Here is a 22,854-nt window from a genome sequence, read left to right as displayed (position 1 = left end):
GGTGCCTTGTGAGGAGGAATATTTAGGGTCGGGAGTGTAGTTGGGAGCTGTGTCTGGAGAAAATATTGTTCACCTGGTATGTCTTTCTCCAATAAACAATATAGTGGGTTTATCATCGGATTGAGTTCTGTATAAGGTTAATGGGATTCAGCAGTGTGTGGGGCTTTCATATGAGGGATGTGACGACCAATTTGCAGCACTACTCACTGCGATTGAGGAGGGCCACTCACTTGAAACCAAATCAAGATTTAAGAAAAACAAAGAGTTAAAGCGTCTTTCTTGGACAATCAACTACGAAACTAATGGAGGTAGTTCGAGTTGAGGGAAGACTAAGGTTGCGTTTGGATGTTGAGCTGAGTTGAGCTGAGTTGAGTTTTTTATGAATAATAATGAGTTGAGTAGTGGAGAGAGTTATGTGGGGCCCTTCTAAACTGAGTTTAAAGTGTGTTTGGATGTTAAGATGAGTTTAGTACTTTTTATGGGAAATTGAAAAAGGTTGTGGGTCCCACGTGTAAAAAGGTTTTGAGTTGTGATGAGTTTAGTAATTTGAGAGTTGAGTGTTTGGATGTTAGATTCAACTTAAAGTTAGATTGAATTCAGCTGAACTCAGCTGAGTTTGAGAACCAAACGCAGCCTAAATGGAGGGCATTATGAAGTCGTCCTCATATAGGGAGTTTTGGGTTGGGGTTGGGGTTCGGGAGGTGTGTTTTGTTCCCATTTGGGCTTGGTGTATTTTGGATAGATTTCTAATTTTCACGGTCTTATTGTTCATTAGGGGCTCTCTAGTATTGGTAGGTGTTTCTTATACGCCCAATGTACTTGTTTACTCCTATTGATATTAATATATATATTATATTATTATTTATAAAAAAAAAAAATTGCTTGATACGTAAAAAGGGGCTTTCCTAAGAAGGGCATATATACATACCTCGTAGTGCTAATCCAATATTTCCGTCGCGTGATTGATCACCTATAAAATAGGCATGTAACGTTCGTAAACTTATAAAATTAAACACGTATTTTGTAATTAAAACTTGAAATACTTAGAAAACCTATATTTCCTAACCCTAAAATATTGTCGCTCCGCAAAATGCCTTGATTTTCACATAATTTCTCCAAATAATCATGTGATTATACTCCAAAAATATTACCAAGCCCAAACATTTGATTTCTCTCGACTTTCATCATCATTCGTGTCAACTAAAATAATAAATCCTAAACATATTATCTTGGCATCCCAATGTCTATTTCTCTTGATCTTGTTGTAGGAAATCATCATAAATAATAAATCCTATGGTCAACACTAACTGGGCAAGGGCATTTACGAAACTTAATTCCTAGAGGTTAAGGTCTCGTTTGGTTACACAGATGAGATGAGATAAGATAAAAGTTGAAAGTTGAATAAAATATTATTAAAATATAATTTTTTAATATAATTTTTGTTTGGAAAATGCTTGTCCTCCTATTGAGATTTTTCTTTTTACTTAATGATTAACGAAGTGTTTTTTAATAATGTTGTGAATTTTTTTAACTATTTAAAAGTGTTAAAAAAAAATGCATGTGGAAAAAAAGCAAAAAAGAAATATAGTTGAAATGGACTAGTGAGAGCTCCCAGTGGTGGTTGTAGAGCCACCTTTTTTGTTTTGAGATTTGAAAAAATTAAATTGTTTATTATATTTTGCGTGGAAGTTTAAAAAAATTGTAATGATTATATGAGATGAGATGAGATAGTTTGGTTTGTGTAACCAAATTAGGCTCCAGTCCGATCATATAAGTTTTAACCATTGGAGAGGAATAGATCAGAGGCCTTACATGCAGAGAAGTCATGCGACGTGGGGTGCGGCTATGTAACCAGTGAGGAGCAACGGTGGTTGTCTAGGGCGGCAGAAACACTAAAATGAGAGAGAGAGAGAGCTTACGTAGGTGGGGAGAGAGCTTCATGGCGCTATGGGCATTGCTTGGCCTGGCATGGGGAGGGAGGTGCCATGGAGGGGTCTAGCTATGTGTGGTGGTTTTTCGAGGTGCAATGGCGGTTGGTTTACATGGAGGGATGCTCTATGCTGGGTGTAGAAATACAGGGGGTGTGTTTGGTATTGTGCAGTGGTAGCAGTGATTGTTCATGGTGTGGCTTGGGAAAATAGCAGCTATCGTGGGTGTTTGGCTAACGGATGATATGCTTATGTGGCTTGGTTGTGGCTCTTCGTGATTGCTATGGTGTGGAGGTGTAGCTTGTTTCTTGGTTTGGACTGGCTTGCTTGGGCAGTGCTAGGGTGGTTGCTTCCAGTAATGGGTGGCTCGTGGTGGTCTGGGTGTGAGGAAGGTGTTGTCGTGTGGTGGTTCACGGTTGGATTGATGTGACTACTTTGTGGTGCAAGGGCTGGCTGGCTCTTGGTCTTCATGGTTGCTTTGCGGTGGAGGTTGCAATGTGCTATGGTGCTTGAGGGTGGAGGCGTGGAGGAGGTGCAGTGGGTGAATGGGGTTGTGATACGGTTTGCTAGCTCGTTGATAGCTTCCAGTGGTGCGTTTGGGGCTGGGTTGCGGTGCTTGTGTGGCCTACATGTTTCAAGGTTCGGGAGGGGCAAATTGTCGGGAGCTTGAGTGGAGGAAAGGGAGCTACGGCGAGAAGAGGCAAGAGGGGCACTGCTATGTAAAATAAAAGCCCTAGATTTGTGATGGAGGAGGCGGAGCTGATGAGGAACGTACATGCATGGTTTTAATACATGGGTCTGGATGTTGAGTAAATGGGCATTGGGCCTTTTCATGGGTTTTGGGTCTTGGTTGGTCCATGGGTCACTAGGGTTTGTTCTAACAAATGGGTTGGGCCATTTTAAGGGTCCAACTAAATTCCAGGGCTTGCCTTGAATTTCATCGGCTAAGTCACTTAATAACCCTAACGGGCCGATCTTAAATTTCAAAATGAGTCCAACTCGTCCAATAATACTTATGGGCTTTTAAATAAATTTTTGGGCCTAATGCTAATTAAATATAGGCCCACTTGGTCGATAAATATTAAATGCTTTAACTCAATTATTGGTCCATAAAAGCCATTAATCCACCATAATAAATTTTGGGCCTATGGCCTATTCAACATAATCCAATAAACCTCAATAAATAAACTTATTGCTCGTGGGCTATTCCAAAAGGATCCACTAGACATAATTAAGCCCAATCAAATTATCCTTATTAAATCCCTAATACTATTGTACCGGGTTGTTACATGAAGTATTGGGCAATGCTGAAAACAGGGATGAAGAAGGTTATCTCTAATTCTCAAAATGCCTTTGTCAGAGATATGCACATGTTGGATTCTATCGTTATTACTAATGAAAGTCTCAATAATAGTATTAGAGCTGGAGAGTCGGGATTGTTATGCAAGTTGTATCTAGAAAATGCATTTGAAATGATTTTGTGCTGTGCATGTTGAGGAGTTTTGGCTTTGAGGAGAAGTGGGGTGGGTGTATAGCTTTTTGTATCCACAGTGCGTCTATTAGTCATGGTGAATTCAACTCCAATGATTTTCTTTGATTGCTCCTGTGGTATACAACAAGGTAACTCATTATCACCTAAGAAAAAAAAATTGTTATGGAGGTGCTTAGCAGGATGATGTCACTATTAGTGAGAGGTCTTTTATCAAGCTTTTCGGTTGGATTGGGGAATGTAGATGGGCTCCTTGCCATACCTGCACCTTCATATATTACTGGGAGTAAATTTTGCCCAACTCATTTGGTGAAATTTCTGCTCCTTCCGCATGACCTCCCCTTAAATAGTTTGTCTATAATCTTTCGATGCTGTTGACTATACCAGCTAGAAGGGATAACTGAGATATAAAGTTGGGGAATGATAAAGTGATTTTTATCAAAGTGATTCTGTCCCCTTTAAGTGGTATAACCATTTCCACTGCACTGTTCTTCGTTCCATATTTTCAACAATACCTTTTCAAATGGACTTGACCTTAAAGCGAGCCTACAATGGAAGGCCCATAAATGTGATAGGTAAGGAAGCCTTGTTACAGGCTATATGGCTAGGCTATCCACATCAACCACATTGCCTATTGGAAGTATTTCAGACTATGCCAATGAGAGGGAAAGCTTTCGGAGGAAGGTGATAGAGATGAAATATGGTTGGTGGAATTTATTAGAGCATCACATGATTGGGAGATGGATAATTTATTTCAATTATGCCCAAATGTTCTCATTTAGGTTAAGAACGGGAAGAGAAGACCGGTTGCATTGGACCCTTCCAAGAAAGGGGTCTTTGAAATAAAATCTCTTCACCGAGTGTGTTGTGTCCCCATGAAAGTACTAATTTTTCAGGGAAAAATATTTGGATTAAATCTCCCTTGAAAGCACATCCTTCATTTGGGTGGCAGCACTAGAGAAATTCTTACATTGGATAATCTAAGGAGGCACCATGTTATGGTGATAAATTGTGCTGTATATGCAATCATGGGTAAACAGTTCATTTATTTCTCCATTGTGATGCTGCTGGTGCTTTATGGCAAGCTGTCTTTAGCCTCTTTAGTTTGAACTTGGTAACACCACAATGGGTGCCGGACCTTTTCTTATGTTGGAAAGACCAATTTGATTGTCAACAGTGGGATGACAGATTTTGGCTTGTCTTAATGGGTGCATATGGAGGGAAAGGAATGACTGAAGCTTCAAGGATTGTGAGAAGACTACAGAGGAGCTAAAGAATTGTTATTTTAGAACACTTTATCATTGGATGTCAGTACACGTTCTTCTAGCTTCAGCTTTCAGGACTTCATTAATCTTTTTTCTCTCTCTTAACTAGGTGTATCTATTGTATATGCCTTGTGTACTCAGATGGAGCCTCTTTTTTTTTTTCATTCATAAATTACCTTACTTAAACAAAATGTTATTTGATTTAAAGCTCAAATTTCTTAGTTCATATTGGTATTACTGAATCATAAAATAGGGCATGTTGCTGGGGTTTTTTTCCTTGTGCATTTCTTGCGAAACGTGGTTCAGTGATCGTTGTATTTGAGATTCGTTTCTTGTTGTTTTATTATTTTCCTTTCAGCCATATGCATGGCTTGTTGGAGCACAATACAAACCGACGGAGTTGTTGAATTCCGACTGGGCTGCGATCAGAAAATCTCCACCATGGGCCATTGATTCTTGGGGCTTGGGTAAGCTGCTCATAGTTCTTTTTGCAGTATATAAATTTGATTTGTTTGGTATGAGGTGGATCGTAATTCTCTTTTAATGTTGTCGTGGCATGATTGCTGGTATGCATATCTTTTGATCCTTCTTGTTGTGACCCCTGATATTTATGGCTGATCTATATCAATGAGCCTTTAATTGGCTACATATTTGCTCGCATGATAGCCTTTGTAGGATGCTGTTTCATGTGAAATAAAGCTGTTAGGGTGATTAATCTCTATCAGTTGTGCTGATAGCCTCCTAGGCTTGATTGCTCTGGGGTCTGTTTATATGCTTCTAGTTCTCTAATTTCGTATTATTTGATCATCTTCATAAATTAATCCTTTCGTTATCTTATAAAAAAAAATAAATCATATTGTTTAGTTATTTTTATCAGGCCATCTCTCATGCCTAATGGTTGCTAGGTGTATTCCGTGTAAACTTTCTGTGTACTGGGCTATGCCTATTGTTTTCTATTAATATAATCTTATTCTTATAAAAAAAACAAAAAAAGTTATTTTGATTAGTAAATCGCTTATTATAAAAAGAGAGACATCCAAGTACACGGATCTGTAGATGAGAGTCCCTAAATAATTGCATCTGAAATCTAATCATTCAAAGAAATCATGAAAAGAAGTTGGTAATAAATTATGAGATAACACGTAAAAAAATTATGAGAAGATTTATGATTTCAAGGTCTCGTTTAAGTCCTGTTATTCTTGTGGCACTCTAATTGCAGATGGTGAGTCATTATATGGAGAATAACCAATCTGGCTCTTAAATTATGCTAGTTCGAAAGATTCATTAGCTTTTTTTGTCGCTTAATTGTCATTCTTTCTTGATAGGCTTCTTTAAGCTATCTGAACTATTTATTCCTATTGATAGGCTGTCTTATATACGAACTTTTCTCTGGCATGAAGCTGGGCAGAACAGAAGAACTGAAAAACACTGCTTCCATTCCAAAGGTCAGTCTTGTATTATTTGGTACACGCCAATGATTGCTTGTTGTCTGCTTTTGTAGTTCAATATCCTACTTCTTCCCCACCCTCTCTCTACCCAACTTTTCCCTTCCCTACCTCACTTTTGGAGTAACATATTTAACAGTGTCTGCTCTAGTGTGCAAGCATTTGGTTGCTCTGATTCAATTTTCATTTCCATCTATCTATTTTCCCTCACAGGCTCTGCTTCCAGATTACCAGCGGCTTTTGAGTGCCATGCCTTCTCGTAGGTTGAATACATCAAAGCTTATAGAAAATAGTGGTGGGTTCTTAAATTTAATTGTCTGTAATAGTGTCGCAGAAAGTCTTGTCCTAGTAAATATGGTATGGTTTGCCTCATAAATGGAGCATTCTCTTTGTTTATTAATCTGTTATAACACTTTATCCTGAACTCTTTTTCTTTTCTGGATCTTATTCTACATTATTCTGTATTTCTTTATATAAGAGTATAGAGTAGAACAGACTTCTGTATTTCTGGTGGTTTCTTTTGGGTTCAAATTGTATGTTCACTTTATATAAGGGGTATTGAGTAGAATCGTATTGGCCTCTATTTTTACATACGACTATTTAGTTTCCAGGTTTGGGAGGTCTTGTAAAGCTCAGGTGGAGTTTATTTGAAAACATATGGATTGTTAATAAAAGCTGAAGTAATTTTCCAAAAGGTTTATTGACAATAAGCTGAAGTAATTGGCTGTTTTAGGTTTAGTTAGTGGCTAATGTTTGGGGTTCTGTTTTGTGGTGACCTCTTAGTTGTCCTCAGGAATGATATAAATGAGCAGCTTCTGCATCCAAAGATGGGGGATCAAAGAGACTTTACCCCGTGGGGAGACCTTAGTAGCTTCTTCATCCAAAAACATCATAATGGGCCTTTGTCCAATGATACAAGGTGTTGAGAACATAACACTTTATTAGTGAGAACTATATAATGATTTGTGGTAGGAGAGATAAGTCAGTCTTCAAACTGAAGCCTCATATGGGCCTGTGCTATTCCACATTGGACCTATGCTTTACATGTTAGACTTTGTGGTAGTCTCAGTTGTTTGGAGAATGTTTTGTTTGTATTGGCTGATTTTCGATCTGAACTTGATTGATCTTTCTTTGATTGGGTGGTGTTTCACATGGTCGAATGGTAGAGTGGGGTCAAGGTTGGATAGATTCTTAGTTTCTACTTCTTGAGAGACACATTATCCGGACCTAAGCCAGAGGATATTGCCACGGGTATGCTCTGCTCTGACCATTTTCCCATCTTATTAGATTGTGGGGGCATTCATGGTGGTAGGCGTTATTTCAAATTTGAAAATATGTGGCTGAAAACGGTTGGTTTTGTGGAAAGGGTGAGGGATTGGTGGGCTTCCTATTCTTTTCACAATACCCCTAGTTTTATTGTGGTTGGTAAACTCAAAGCCCTTAAGCTGGACCTAAAGAAGTGGAACATGGAGGTTTTTAGACACACGGATGAACAAAAATACCTTCTTTGGAATGAGTTACATTCTTTAAAAGGAGTGGCAACCGAGGAGTCCGCGTTGAGAAAGATTGAGGTGGTGTCTGAGTTAGAGAAGGTTTTGTTGTTGGAAGAAATTTCCTGGAGACAAAAATCAAGGATGACATGGTTGAAGGAGGCGACAAATGTACCAAGTTTTTCCACAAAATGGCAAATTCTCACAGGTGTAATAATGCGATTGAAGTGATCCAATCAGGTAACACGGTGTACCAATCCCCGGCGGATATACAAGACCATGTTGTGAACTATTATGATGATCTCCTCAAAGAGACAACAATGTGGCATCCTAAACTGGAAGGGTTGTTCTTTGATCAGCTGGATGCCAGCGCATCTAATTGGTTGGGGAGACCATTTGAGGAAGCCGAAGTGCTACAGGTGGCGAGTGATATGTGCAAAGATAAAGCCCCCAGGCTCAGATGGATTTTCTTTGGCCTCCTTTCAAGAGTGTTGGGACATATTAAAGGATGATGTGATGCGGGTTTTTCATGAGTTTCATCTGTGTCACAAGTTTGAGAAGTCCCTTAATGCTACATTCATCACCCTCATCTCGAAGATAGCGGGGGCCATTGAGTTGAAAGATTTCCGTCCTATTAGATTGGTTGGCGGGATTTATAAGATCATTTCAAAGGTGTTAGCAAATCGTATGAGCTTGGTGATGGAAAAAATTATTTCCAAATCTCAAAATGCTTTTGTAAGGGGTAGGCAAATCTTTGATTCAGTTTTAATTGCAAATGAGTGTTTAGGCAGCCAGTTGAGGGATGACATTCTGGGAGTCCTTTGCAAGTTGGATATGGAAAAGGCATATGACCACGTGTGCTGGGATTTTTTGCTTTATATGTTGAGAAGATGTGGTTTCGGGGATAGGTGGTGTGGATGGATCAAATATTGTGTTTCGACCGCTTGGTTTTGTGTATTAGTTAATGGTCAACCTTGTGGTTGTTTTTAGAGATCGAGGGGTTTGAGATGAGGGGATCCACTATCTCCTTTGCTCTTTGTTGTAGTCTTGGAGGCCTTGAGTTGTATGATGGAGGCCGCTGTTAGGGGGGGTTTTCTTGCTGGTTTTGCAGCGGGTAACGCCAACAATGAGGCTTTATCCATCTCTCATTTATTATTTGCGGATGATACTCTTATTTTTTGTGATGCAGACAACGGATAGATTCAAGCTTTAAGGGTTGTTCTATTGTGTTTCGAAGCTGTTTTGGGACTTAAGGTGAACTTGGGTAAGTCGGAATTGGTCCCGGTGGGTGAGGTGGCGAATATCAACCTTCTAGCTGTGTTGTTGGGATGCAAAGTGGCTACTCTTCCTATGAAATACCTCGGACTACCTTTGGGAGCTTCTTTTAAAACAAAAAATATTTGGATGGAGTTGTAGAGAAGGTAGAGAAAATGTTGTCAGGCTGGAAGCGGCTCTATCTTTCAAAAGGAGGGAGAGTGACCCTCATTCAAAGTACCATTTCCAATCTTCCCATGTGCTTTCTTTCCTTATTTCCTATACCGGTGGGGGTGGCTAACCGGATTGAAAAGATATTTAAAGCCTTTTTGTGGGGAGGCATGGGTGAGGATCATAAATTTCATCTTGTGAATTGGCAAAAAGGGTGCAGTCCGAAGGAAGTGGGTGGTTTGGGGGTGCGTAACTTGATCACTTTTAACAAAGCCCTTCTTGGGAAGTGGTTGTGGAGATTCCATTTGGAAGGGACTTCGTTGTGGAGAATGGTTGTGGGTTGGAAGTATGGTTGTGAATGGGGGGGTTGGTGTTCTAAGGAGGGTTGGGGGTCGTATGGTGTAAGTCTTTGGAAATTTATTAGAAAGGGGTGGATGGTGTTTGCAACACATATTAACTTTGAGGTTGGAGAGGGTACAAGAGTTAGATTCTGGTTTGATGAATGGTGTGGTGAGAGAGCTCTATCTTCAGCTTTTCCAGGTGTTTTCAGAGGCTGGAAATCAGCAGGCTGCTGTCTCAGATGTGCCGTGTCGAGCCAACAGTTCAGTGCATTGGAATATGATCTTTTCTATAAATGCGCAGGATTGGGAAGTTGAGGAGATAGCAGGTTTTTTCAGTTTGCTTTATTCCAAGAGGTGGTAATGGGTGTGATAGAATGGTGTGGAAACCTTCGGAGAGTAAACAATTTTCTGTTAAATCCTTCTTTAAGGTGCTGTCAAATTATCAGCCATTGTGTTTCCATGGAAGGGTATTTGGAGAGTTCCTGTGCCTCCCAAAGTTGATTTTTTTACTTGGACAACAGCCTTAGGTAAGATTTTGATGGCTGACAACTTAAGGAAACAGGGGATGATTGTCATGGAGGTGTGTTACATGTGCAAGAAAAATGGCAAATCGATTGACCATCTTCTTCTACATTGTGAGGTGGCAAGGGAGCTATGGGATGGCATACTTAGTAGTGCCGGGCTGTTTTGGATTATGCTCAAGAGTATGGCGGAGCTCTTAGCTTGTTGGAATAGGCATCATCATAGCCCTCAACTAGCTGCGACGTGGAGGATGGCTCTTTTGTGCTTATTATGGTGTATATGGATGGAAAGAAATGAGAAGTGCTTCAACAAGGAGACTTATCCAAAAAACATGGAGAGAGCTAGGGGGGAATTATTGAACTTTTTTGTCCTTTCTTTGGTTCAATGGCTTTCAGCTATAGTTTTATAGGGAGGGAATGTTCATGAGTTTTTGCTTTCTTTTCAGCTTTCTAGAATGTAACTAGGTGTCTCTTTTGTATACTTCCTGTGTACATGGGCTTTGCAAATTTCTTACTTACCAAAAAAAAAAAAAAAATGTTCAAGTATTTGTATAGTCAAGCATTTGGGTATCATGTATATCTGCCTGATGAAATTTAGTCTATGAGTTCTAATGACATGTCTCCTTTTGTGTTTATTTGGTTTATCTGTTGCCATAGCATTTTTTTCCTGCCATTTTTTTCCTTTTAATGAGTTATTTTGAATCAATGGATCGACAGAATATTTCCAAAATAAACTGGTGGACACAATACATTTCATGGAAATTCTAAATTTAAAAGATAGTGTTGAAAAGGATACTTTCTTCCGTAAGCTTCCAAATTTAGCAGAGCAACTTCCTCGCCAAATTGTATTGAAGAAGGTGATTTGGAAATTCTAATGTATTGTGGCAACTTGAAACATATGATCTATGGTTTTAAGTTCCATTTATACTTGTTTTTTTTCTTGTTTCTGCAGTTGCTTCCTTTATTAGCTTCTGCCCTGGAATTTGGTTCGGCTGCTTCCCCCGCTTTAACTGCATTATTGAAAATGGGTTCCTGGCTTTCGACTGACGAATTCAGTGAAAAGGTCATACTCTTCTTTACCTTTTCATTGTCCTTATTTTCAGATGTTAGTTTTTGTCTATAGTATTATTATTATTCTATTCTTTTATTGGACGTCAGATCTTTTTCTCATCTGACAAGTTAATTTATTGATTGTAGCTACTGCCAACAATAGTGAAACTCTTTGCCTCCAATGACCGAGCTATTCGAGTTGGTCTCCTGCAGCATGTCGATCAATATGGAGAATCATTATCAGCACAAATTGTTGATGAGCAAGTACGCAGTCAATGACAGATTTTAAATACTTTAGTATCATGCTAATTGTAGTTACTTTTCTACTTATAAAAAAAAAAATTGTAGTTACTTTTCTTTTGGATGCAAGTCCTAATTATGATACTTAACTGTCTCATCAATATGGAAGTCTTAACATTTCATTTGGTATTTGCTACTAGGTTTACCCTCATATTGCTACGGGGTTCTCTGACACATCTGCTTTCCTTCGGGAACTGACTCTTAAATCTATGCTTGTTCTAGCTCCAAAGGTATGCATATAGTATTTTTTTTGGTTTTAAACTTCTATTTCCTGCTGTTTTCTGTGCAATAGATTTATCTAAGAAATCTACCATTCATGCAATAGCAACCCCTTAATGTCTGAAGTTTATCATGACAGTAATGCTGATTGTGAGTCTTTTATGGATGGTAAACAATGCAAATACTGCATTGTTTAATTTTACCACTGTTGCTATTTGAAATCAGGCAACAGTAAGAATATTTTTTGTTCTTCATGACTCACAATTGTCGTTGTAAATTAATCATAATAACATGGAGTGGGCCAATCCTTGATGAAAATGTACGAGGATTAGAAATTCACTTGCACTTGATCACACCAAATGCTCAACTTTGACCTGCAGACCTGCCAAACCAACCTAGTGCTTTAGAGGGTTCCTGTTCAGTTTATCATTGAAGTAACTATAAGGGTTGGGTTTTGGTTGGCCCTCGACTAATGACTCTACAATGTTCTTTGTTTACATTGTTTGAGGGGATAATTGCATTAAGTATGCCTCATGAGGGTGTAACTGTTAGATCTAAGCTCATATATATATATATATATATATATATTGCAATTATATGAGAGTGGTTAAGATTTTTATTTTACTAATCACTGCTGGTAGGGGCAGGTTGTGGTCTTTGTCCCTTCTCTGGTGGCTGGTGGTGTGGTGACACTGCTGATGAGGGTGGAGCTTGTTTTCGCAGTCTCATCGTTTGCTGAATGCATTTGTCAAACGTGTCTGTCGTCCTGAGTAGAGGATGCCATATTTGAGTTAATACGTACAGGTCTTAGAGTCTATACTAACCGGTTCAAACACGATTTTTTTCTGATATCATGTGATTCTGGCTGAAATTTCCCAATATGCAACCAATACAAGCTGATGAATACTGATTTTCGTTCTGTATAGCAGAAACTGGGTAATTCAGGGTTGTGTAATCTGTACATTGGCTTTGATTCACCTGATTAAATTTGATTCTCTACTTTTCTGATGGGATTCAAGCTAATTTCTTCACTGTTCATCCATATTGAATACTTGTGTTTTGGTTTGCTGCTGGTTGGATTACATTGCGTGGTATTTTTACACTCATGGCTACTAAATTTGAGCTATTATCTTCTACATCTACCTTTAATTGACCCATGTCCTTGGAAATTTGTATGGGAAGAATAAATCTGTTGATGTGTTTCAAAGGGCAAGGGACTCTGTAGTCGTTTGAGTGATAAGATGCTCAGCTCAACTAGTCCTACTTAGGCCTCATGGGAATAGGAAGATGCTTACATCTTGTCTCTTATGTTGTCTAGCATTGAGCCTAATATTAGTGAATGATTACTGAAAGTGCAGTTATCCGCAAAAGCGCAAAATGCAGAGGTTGAAGAGCTTTGCTTACCAAAGCTCCTTTTTGGTGCTTTTTGTGCGAGCTTAATGTGTAGGAAAGCACACTTTTATATTGTTTTTGGAAAAAATATAAAATATCAGTCCAAGACCCAGAAAATGATGTCAACAAATATTCTTAAGCATTTGAGTTGATATCGAAGTTTGTTTTCATGCCAAGGCGCCGCATATTATCATATGTGATGTATATGCTTTGGACCCGATATAATAGTCCAAGTTGGCTTTAGATTGATTGATATTTGACAGCTTATGTTAGCTAGAAGTCAATACCTAAAATTCGAACTATGAGTTATGTAAGGAGTTTTTTGGGCAAGAACAAGATACTTTGGCTCTGAAGTGATGGGTATATGTGAAGGGCTAAATATGTATTGGCCTATTACTTTCGATGTTTCACATATGCAGCAACAATGTGAAGACCTTAGTGTTGTTCGCTCCTAGTTGGTTCGAAGCCAAAATGAGTTTGTTTGCCCCAAACTTTTGGCTCCTTCGCAACTTTGATAATTTCATTGTGTTCTCTCTACTTCATTGTGCCACTTGTTTGGGAAACGACCTTAGTTGACGCCTGATCAGGGTGGCTGACTTGGTGGCAATAGAGAATGGGTGGGAGATGGCTTAATGTAGATGACTAAAAATAGAAGACATTGAAAGTAGATAAATAACATAAAGCTTTATGTGGTTTGACACTAAGGCCTATATCCAAAGGATTTTGAGGGAGTAGTCCACTAGAAATGAATTGGTTACAAAACTTTCGGCCGCTTTCTCTCTATTATAAGGTGGGAGTGGGTTGGCTCAAGTGTAGTAGCCTTGGTCTTGGTGGTATGCTTCCTCTAGGTTTAAGGTTCAAACCTTAGGGTGCAAACAATTTCTAGGGGCCATTGGACTAGGGGAATTTTCGCTTGAATTACCCGAGGTGCACTTGTGGGAAACTCCTTGTTAAGGCCCGTGCACTTTTGAGATTAGTCAAGACTTTGTTCCAGGACACCATGCCAATGGAAAAAAAGTTGGGGAGAAGAAGTTATGATGCAAGTGAAAAGGAGCAACCGTATAGAGAAGCTTCATCATGATTCTTATGAGGTGGGATGGACGACGAATTCAAATTTTACCTGATGAATTGGGCTACGGTATGTACTCTAATCTTAGGAGGGTTGGGAATCTGAAAATTGCTGGTTTTTAACCGAGCTTTATTGGGGAATTGGTTGTGGCAATACTAACAAGAAAGTGGGGCTTTGTGGAAGGCGGTCATAGATGCAAAATTTGGCAAGGCTTGGGGTGGATGGTGATTGAGTGAGGTGCATGGATTTCATGGGGTGGGGCTTTGGAGGCATATAGGAAGAGATTGGGGGATTTTGTCTAAATTCATGTGCATTGAGGTGGGTGATGGGTCCAATATCAAATTCTGGCATGATTTATGGTGTGGTGGGTCCTTAAGGAAGCTTATCCAAAAATATATGGAATTGAGCGGGCACAAGAAGCTTCAATAGCATATCTCTACGAGTATTCGTAACTTTCTTGTATCAGCTGTTAATCATGCTTAGGTGTTTCTCTTGTATACGACCCGTGAACACGGGCTATGCTTATTGCTATGAATGGAAGTTCATGCTTACCTATAAAAAAAAATAAAATAAAGCCACCTATTTCATAACCTATCCACACCATTCCTTCCTCACCACCTGATGCTACTCCATCCTACTTTTCCCCAGCAACTTCCACAGTTCCCTTGGGAAGTTATGTGATGCTGTATTAGAGTTTGGTCTTAGATGTTAGACAGACCATTCAGTGTTTCACTCACATAATGATGTAAGTTATAGTCTGTTGGTAGTAAATGTAGATGACATTGTAATTAGAAGTTACTTGGTCAGGATTGGTAGGTTGAAACAATTGTTGGAAAATCGGTTTCACACCGAAGGTTTAGGCAAGCTCATAATACTTTCATGGGATAGAAATTTTTTTTTATAAGAAGATATTTTATTGATCTAGAAATAGGCAAAGCCCAAGTTCACAGGAAGTATACATGTGATTACACCTAGTTAGGAACTAGAAACGGTTACAAGGAAATCATGAAAGTTGAGAACATTAAAGTCTATAACAATGGCCCACATAAATAGTCTTCTAGAAAAAACTCTACTCTTCCAAGGAGCACTCTCGATCCTCAAAATTTCAGTCATTCCTTTCACTCCAAATGCACCAAAGTAGAAAAATGGGAGCCGTCTTCCACACAACTGCAATTTGTGATCCCCGTGATCCCACTCCAACTAGCTAGTAGGTTAACCCCCGCCGCCCAACAAAATCCCCACGGCATAACCCAGGCTAATCCCATTTTGCTGAAAGAGTAATTCCATGAGGCCCTTGCAAACTCGCAATGTAGAAGTAAATGATCCACTGTTTCGCTGCTAATTCTGCACATACAGCACCAATCAATGAGGATAAGCCCACATTTCCGATTGTCAATGGTCAGAATTTTCCCTAAGGATGTAGTCCAAACAAAAAAAGCAGCCTTAAGAGGCGCTTTACTCCGCCAAATGCTCTTTCAAGGAAAGTGATTACTAGCTTGAGTACTGAGAACCTCATATAAAGAGTGTACAGAAAATTTTCTTTTATTGGAAGGCGACCAAACCAACTTATCCACCACTGTAACAGCAGGTCCAATGGTGTATAACAAGTTAAAGAACTCAACAAGGACATCCACCTCGCAATCATGTGCCTCCCCAATGAAACTGACATTCCACTGTTGTGAGCCATTAGTAATTTCCCTCAAGTCAGCTACCAAAGCATCTTATTTCCGTGCAATTCTGAAAATAGAGGGATAAGCATCCTTAAGAGCCGTATCTCCAACCCAAACATCATGCCAAAAACTGATTCTATTATCATCCCCCATACACAGCATAGTGTGGCTAGATAAAGACCTCCAACCTTTCCGGATATGCTTCCATATATGCCCCCCTAACTTTGTTAGAGCACCAACCCCTCCTTATACTCCTGTACTTAGTATCAATCAGCACCTTCCGTAATGCTTCCCTATCATAATTATATCTCCACAGCCATTTCCCAAGAAGAGAGCCTTATTGAAGACCCTCAAATTGCGAACCCCCAATTCGCCACCCCTTATTGGAAGTACATTTTGTCCCAACCAAGTGAAGCTTAAACTTGTCGCCAAGTCCACTCCACAGAAAATCTCGTTGGAGCTTCTCAATCCGTAAGGCAACACTAGCTGGGAGAGGAAATAATGATAAGAAATATGTGGGAAGGTTTGAGAGGGTACGCTTTATTAAGGTAACCCGACCCCCTTTAGACAAATACAATGTGTTAGAGAAAATATGTGCTAAGGTAATCCGACTCCCCTTTTGACAGGTCTAAAAAGGCTCTTAGCCCATCTTAGAGAAAATATGTACTTGACTTATTGAAAGTATCTGGTTTCTTGGATGCATGACCAATTGATACTCCTTTGGATCCAAATTGTAAACGCTTGAAAAATGAAAGAGAGTTATTTGAAGATCCAAGTAGGTATTGCCAATTTGTTGGAAAATTGAGTTATCTTTTTATCCCCAGACTTAGTCGGAAAATTCGGTTGCTCTTACGAGCTCTTATCCATCATGGCATTACTTCTTGACAAGATGAGGGATTTTCCTTTAAGTTGGTGCTTGGTTCAGGAATAGATTATAGTGATTAGAATTAAGTTGAATGCACTTCAAGACATTGTGAAAAATAAAGCAAAAGCAAGGCCTCAAAACTAAAAAAACATGCTGGTTTTTGCTTCCTAGTTATAAGCTAAAAGGCTGGATTAGGATGTTTGTGTTGTTTTGAGATAACTTAATGGTATGGTTGACATTGCACTGTAATATTGACTAGCAAGAAATGTAACCTCCTTTTCTACCTTCTATTTTCATTCTCAGTCTACATTTAATGGAGTCATGGTTATTTCATGTATTAATGAAAATGCTAAATTCACCTCTTTGCATCAATTTAAGCTTGTGAGACAATTGGTGATTTAACAAATTGGGTAGTGGATGGTTATTTGTGTTTTTTGAATTCATTCTAAATGTTGTTTCTATTTCACTCAACATTGCAGCTTTCTCTACGTACAATTTCAGGGTCACTATTGAAGTATCTCTCAAAGTTACAGGTAATAACTTTAACTATTTGAGTAGAGAAGTGAATCCAATAAAGAGTAGGTTATTAGTTTATTGGTTACAAATGACTCGGTTGATGAAATTTAGGGCTCTTATTATTTTTCTGTTTATATTCTATAGGTTCTCAGTTTTGTAAGTCTTGCAGGTGGATGAAGAGCCAGCAATCAGAACAAACACCACCATTTTGCTTGGGAATATTGCAAGCTACCTAAATGAAGGGGTTGGTATCGGCAATTTGTTGCTATAATTGATTCATTTATTTCCTGAATGACTTGAAATTCTTGTTAGATATTTTCATTCTCGATGGGTTGTTTTCTTTTTCTAAGATGGTACTATTGGCCATTTTCTGATGATTCCTGAGAAGATTTTGCTTAGATTTCCCCCTTGTGAGAGTCTCAACTGATGGATTCAGATCTACAATGCAGACAAGGAAAAGAGTTCTGATTAATGCATTTACTGTTCGTGCATTGCGTGATACTTTCTCGCCTGCCCGAGGAGCTGGTATATTAGAACTCTATATTATGTTCATCTCTTTTACCTAGTTTTTCATAAAGTTCTTGTCTGAAAGAAAACGATTGTGTTTTAAATTCATCTTCCATACTTTTATATGTTGGATGTTCATTAAATTCAATTCATCGTTCCATACTTTTAGATGTTCATTAAGTTCAATATTATTTTACCATTTGTTTATTGACCAATAAAAAATTGTACTGTGCCAGGTATCATGGCTCTCTGTGCCACCAGTTCTTACTACGACATCAATGAGATTGCAACTCGGATTCTTCCAAGTGTTGTTGTACTTACAATTGATCCTGACAGGTTAATTATTGTACAGATGATTTGTCTATTAGTATATTAGTGTTGTAGAATTCTTTTCTTTTTTTTTTTCCTCATTGTTGATGTATGAGTTGAGTTTTTATGTCCCCCCCCCTCCCCAACAAAAAAAAATCCTTTGTTGTAGAATCTTGCCTATAGTTTCCTTCTTTTTATGCAAGTATAGAACTTCATTAATCAATGCAAAAGGCAGATTTAAGTATCTATGGTGTGTACAAGAGAACTCACCTATCTGGGAGCTTCTAGCTGTAGTTTCCTAAGAATGCGTACTTTTCTTTATTCCTTAAAGATCTTCACTATTTATGCTATTGTTGCCTTTTCAATTATGAACAGTGATGTGCGATCCAAAGCATTTCAAGCAGTTGATCAGTTTTTGCAGATATTGAAGCAATACCAAGAGAAGGTTTGTAAATTTAAATCCTTCTTTCTTTTGATGTGAAGCGCATCTGCTGGTTCTATATCTGCATATAGATATATGATAAGAAAAGTATTGCTTGAGTTCATATGCATCTTGTAATGACCCAAGGAAGACCCAAACCACATTTAGGCTTATATTCCAAAATGACCAGTCAATATTACAATTAGAGCTCACTTGTAATGATTATAATCTACAAGAACTTCTACTTATAAAAAATTATAAAAATAAACCACAAGAATTTCTTCCTCCCAAGTAATGGGGGATCTCATTTAGTACCCTCTCATACTAAATCCCAGTTGCAATCTCCTCTTATATATTGTAGGTGGCATGGCTTAAATCCTACATTTCTGGGTGGGACCATTTGTAATGACCAAGAAAAGCCTAAGTCATATATTGGGTTGTACTCTAAAAGGGCTGGTACAATTGGAGCCCCCTTGGAATCATAATAGATTGCAAGAACTTCGCTTTTCAAGCAATGTGGGATTTTATTCACCACTCTCTTGTACTAACTCCGGGCATTACACAGCTTATGTTTCTTATTCTTAAGCAGAGATAGGTTTACTTCAATAAGCAAGGAACATTTGGCAACATTGCTTGTGCACAAATACTCTGACTTAACAACATGGCAAAGCACAGACTTCATATAATGCTTTAATGTGTGGACATTCATATTTTAAGAAAGGGTTTCCTGCCTTAACCATTTTGCTTTGTTTTGGGATGTTTTCAACAGTATGACCTTTTTTTTTTTTCTTTTGCTTAATAGAAATGATGTTCTTGGCAAATTATAGAAAGTTACACATTAGAGTTCAGACTCAGCAAATAGTTTATGGCAGGCACATTTATAGTGGTGCTTTTGCTATTGCAAGAAAGTTTCTCTATTGTGTTCCTTCTCTCCATTCCTTTTTGTTTCTCTCCTCTCAATCTTCTTTCTGTGTTTTTATTAATCCTTATTTCTAATTTGATATGGTTGAGTCTTCAGGGAAAGAAAATTCTGATAAATGTCAATGATACTCATATTTTGTTCTGCTCCATTCTTCCATAATGTTTAATGTTGATCTTTTACCCCATTGGTGCTTTCTAGGCAAATTCAGGAGATACCACTGGAGCTGCAGGCCTTGGGATGCCATCCGTTCCAGCAAATGCTAGTTTACTTGGGTGAGTTATTTGTACCTTCTGGTGTATTTATGTGTGGGTATGGATGCATGCACGTGCGCATGCACATATGAATCTATGTATCATTGTCTGTACTTGTGTGTTCTTTACATTCAGAGGAATACCCGAGGTTAGGTTTATTTGAGGTGATTAGCTTAGTTGGAATGATTCTTAGCTCGTGCTGTTTATTTTATTTGAGATTGGGAAGTAAGATCGCATTGGTGAAGCCATCTTCTGTAATTGGATTTTTTTTTCCCTCAAAGAGGCCATGGGACATCCAGATGTCAAAACATGCCCTTAATTTACTATTCTTCCCCTGTGCCTGGTTGGACAGTTCTATTAATATCTTCGTACCCGACTCTATTCTTAACTATATTAGAAAATGCATATTTACCTTACTGTTGCCTTGAAACCTGTGTTTTCTATGCAGATGGGCCATGAGCTCCTTGACTCTCAAAGGCAAACCTTCTGAACAAGCTCCACTTGCTTCTGCAACTTCAAGTACACCTATAACTTCAACTTCTTCCAATGCCAGCTCTGGTACGCATATTGACGACTCTTTCATTTTACTTCATCAGATTATTGTATATCTGGGCTTTGTGATCTCTCTTTTTAACTCAAGCACACCTCTGGCTTTTGAATATACTCACCTTGAATGACGATCAATTTTGATAATTATTTGACATTTCATGGTAAAGATGCATATTGTAGATAATAAGGGATCCATAAAGCTTGTTTTATCCAGCTTTGTTAATTGGGTAGCTGATATGTTCTTGGTCCCTTTTTACTTATCAAAAAAATGTTCTCGGTCCTCTTTCTTATTGTCAAATAATAAAGATATATCTATATTTACAAAATAAGGCCTAGTGTGCCCATTGTTTTCTTATTATTAAGGATGAGGTTGAAAGTGAAGTGTATTGATTAATCATTTTGGACATGCATATGTATATAGACCCCTTTTTTTATAAGACAATTAATATCAAGGGGTGCTTCTGTTGTGACTTGAAATGATCTGTTTTGTTAGAATACAATGAGGTGGGCATGTAAAGAAAGGCAAGGGGATGTTTGGATAGTGAGTTGAGATGAGATGAGATGAAAGTTAAATAAAATATTGTTAGAATATAATTATTTAATATTATTTTTGTTTTGGGATTTAAAAAAGTTGAATTGTTTATTATATTTTGTTTGAAAGTTTGGAAAAATTGTAATGATCAGATGAGATGAATTGAGTGTTTTTGAATCCAAACAATTTATGCATACTATCTCTAATTTAGGAATATGGGAGAGCAAAATTTATTAATCATACTAGTTTGTCTTAATTTGAAGTTATCTACGTGCATCCTACACTAATATTAGATGATGCAGTTCAATTGTGAGTACTTCCACTGGATATATATTTTGATCTGGATGCATTTATTCGACTAGTCAATCTCAAAATATGAATTTTCTGCCACAGTCCTTGTGATGGATCCTCCAAGTACAGAACCTGCTGTCCATGGGAATTCCACCTCTGATTTTGCTGATCAACCTGTACCTGCATCCCCAACATCAACAGATGGTTGGGGAGAACTTGAAAATGGAGTTCACGAAGAGCATGAAACTGACAAGGATGGGTGGGATGATCTGGAACCCCTTGAAGAGCCAAAGCCATCTCCAGCTCTTGCAAACATTCAAGCAGCTCAAAAGCGACCAGTCTCACAACCTGCTTTGCAGCCAAAACAAGGTAAATTATCCATTCAACTTGTAGTTTTGGGCACAATTTACCATTTTGTGGAAGTGGATTTGAGAGTTGAGACATCAGCCCAAGTTTTGTCCAGCCAATTGGTCTGTGACCAGAAAATCTATGTATGGAAATATGATGAGTTTACTTGCCACGTGTGTTGCCAAAACATCTGCACAGCCTGATCAATTGATGACTTTGGTCTTGGGTTGTTTGTTGTAGCCTAGTCCACCTTTGAATACAAAGGTTAGTGGATGGGGAATCTGATGACTATTTGAATTACCTGTTATGAGAATCGTCCATTAAGCTCCTGTCATTTGGCATGTCTCATATGGACTAAAGCCAATTGAAATGTCAGGTAGATTGACATAACTTGGATGTTCTTTTAATTTCACAGGACCTTGTTTCTGAAACATGGCATTTGAAATGAATTGACCAAAATTTGCCATTAGGGTAATAAGCCTGTTGTGTAGTGGATTTTCCCAGTGGTGTCATCATAACATGCACATTAACAATCATTGTGTCCTGTTGTAGGATCTTTATAGTTGCTGCTGTTGTTATTATTAAAAAAAAAATTATTACTATTACTACTATTTTTTATTATAATTATTATTTATAGTTTCTTATATCTACTTGAAAACTCAGCTTATCACATGTGTGCACATATTCAAGCATCAATACGTCCTCATATATGTCCTCGTATATACAATTTTCTCTTTAGGATTACTTTTTTATTGGAATTTTCATTCAAGAAGGCTCTTAATGGATTTTTTTTTTCCTTTAGCTGCAAGTTCAAGGACGAAAATTACAGCAAAGGTCACCAAACACGACGATGATGGTGATTTGTGGGATTCCATAGCTGCCCCTGCTCCAAAAACAGTATCAAAACCTTTGAATGTAAAAAGAGCTGGGACAGTAAATGATGATGACCTCTGGAATGCTATTGCTGCTCCTGCACCTTCTACCAGGGCCCAGCCCTTGTCTGCTGGCAGAGGCAGAGGAGCAAAGCCTGCTTCACAGAGTCTAGGTGCACAGAGAAAAAACCGGACATCCTAATCTTGCAGGGGAATTACATAGAGCCGAACACATGAACAAGTCAGATTTATATTTGTACATTTTTTTTACTGTTTCAGTGCCCCATTTTTGCATTAATGTAAAACGGATCCATGTCACTGAGTTACACAATAGGCTGATTATATGCATACTGTGACTATATTATTTGATTTGTAATATTATTCTTTTTATTATTTTGGTCAAATAGAGACCCATTAATCCGAGTTTCACAAGACGAGGCAGGTTATAAGCATTTTTTCTTTGAAGAAAACTGTTGTGTGGTGTCTGACGAGAATAATATTCTACGACAAGCAATTCATTTATATACAATATGTGGAGTTTTCGACATTTAATGTTACTCATATGATTCCTCAAATAGTGTGGACTTCACATGCATCCAGCATGCTCTGTCTCTTCGAATTCGAACATCCAATTTGGGTGAGATTTGAAATGTATATTTGTCCTTCTGCCTTGACCTCGCTGTTCTTTTTTCGAAAGAATTTTTTGCCTTTGCGTGGTTTTTGGTTCTGGGTACTTGATCCAAGAGTTTTGTGAGAAAGCACTGGGGAATGAAGAATGCCATCAATTTATCAGCAAATGCGATTTGTATTCTTTGGGTTTCATTTTCATATGAAAGCATCAGGATATTTGAACTTGTGATTACAAAC

At 38.2% G+C, this 22,854-nt stretch overlaps 1 protein-coding gene across 1 annotated transcript in view; it reads left to right on the top strand.

Moving 5' to 3' along the window:
• LOC108990673 (probable inactive serine/threonine-protein kinase scy1) overlaps nt 1–22,854 on the top strand; it is a 33,267-nt gene extending 10,413 nt beyond the window's left edge. Inside the window, exons 6-21 of the mRNA XM_018964700.2 lie at nt 5,041–5,149; nt 6,048–6,127; nt 6,341–6,422; nt 10,622–10,761; nt 10,857–10,967; nt 11,102–11,218; nt 11,395–11,484; nt 16,949–17,002; nt 17,155–17,229; nt 17,435–17,510; nt 17,729–17,828; nt 18,177–18,246; nt 19,343–19,416; nt 19,844–19,953; nt 20,870–21,136; nt 21,918–22,854. Coding sequence (XP_018820245.2) covers nt 5,041–5,149; nt 6,048–6,127; nt 6,341–6,422; nt 10,622–10,761; nt 10,857–10,967; nt 11,102–11,218; nt 11,395–11,484; nt 16,949–17,002; nt 17,155–17,229; nt 17,435–17,510; nt 17,729–17,828; nt 18,177–18,246; nt 19,343–19,416; nt 19,844–19,953; nt 20,870–21,136; nt 21,918–22,189 — 1,827 coding nt within the window. The 3' untranslated portion in view covers nt 22,190–22,854. The remainder of the gene's footprint in view (nt 1–5,040; nt 5,150–6,047; nt 6,128–6,340; nt 6,423–10,621; nt 10,762–10,856; nt 10,968–11,101; nt 11,219–11,394; nt 11,485–16,948; nt 17,003–17,154; nt 17,230–17,434; nt 17,511–17,728; nt 17,829–18,176; nt 18,247–19,342; nt 19,417–19,843; nt 19,954–20,869; nt 21,137–21,917) is intronic.

Source organism: Juglans regia, chromosome 4 (assembly GCF_001411555.2).
Source record: "Juglans regia cultivar Chandler chromosome 4, Walnut 2.0, whole genome shotgun sequence".
NCBI lineage: Eukaryota > Viridiplantae > Streptophyta > Magnoliopsida > Fagales > Juglandaceae > Juglans > Juglans regia.
Note: the sequence above shows the minus strand (reverse complement) of the source record. Positions and strands in the feature narration are given on the sequence as shown.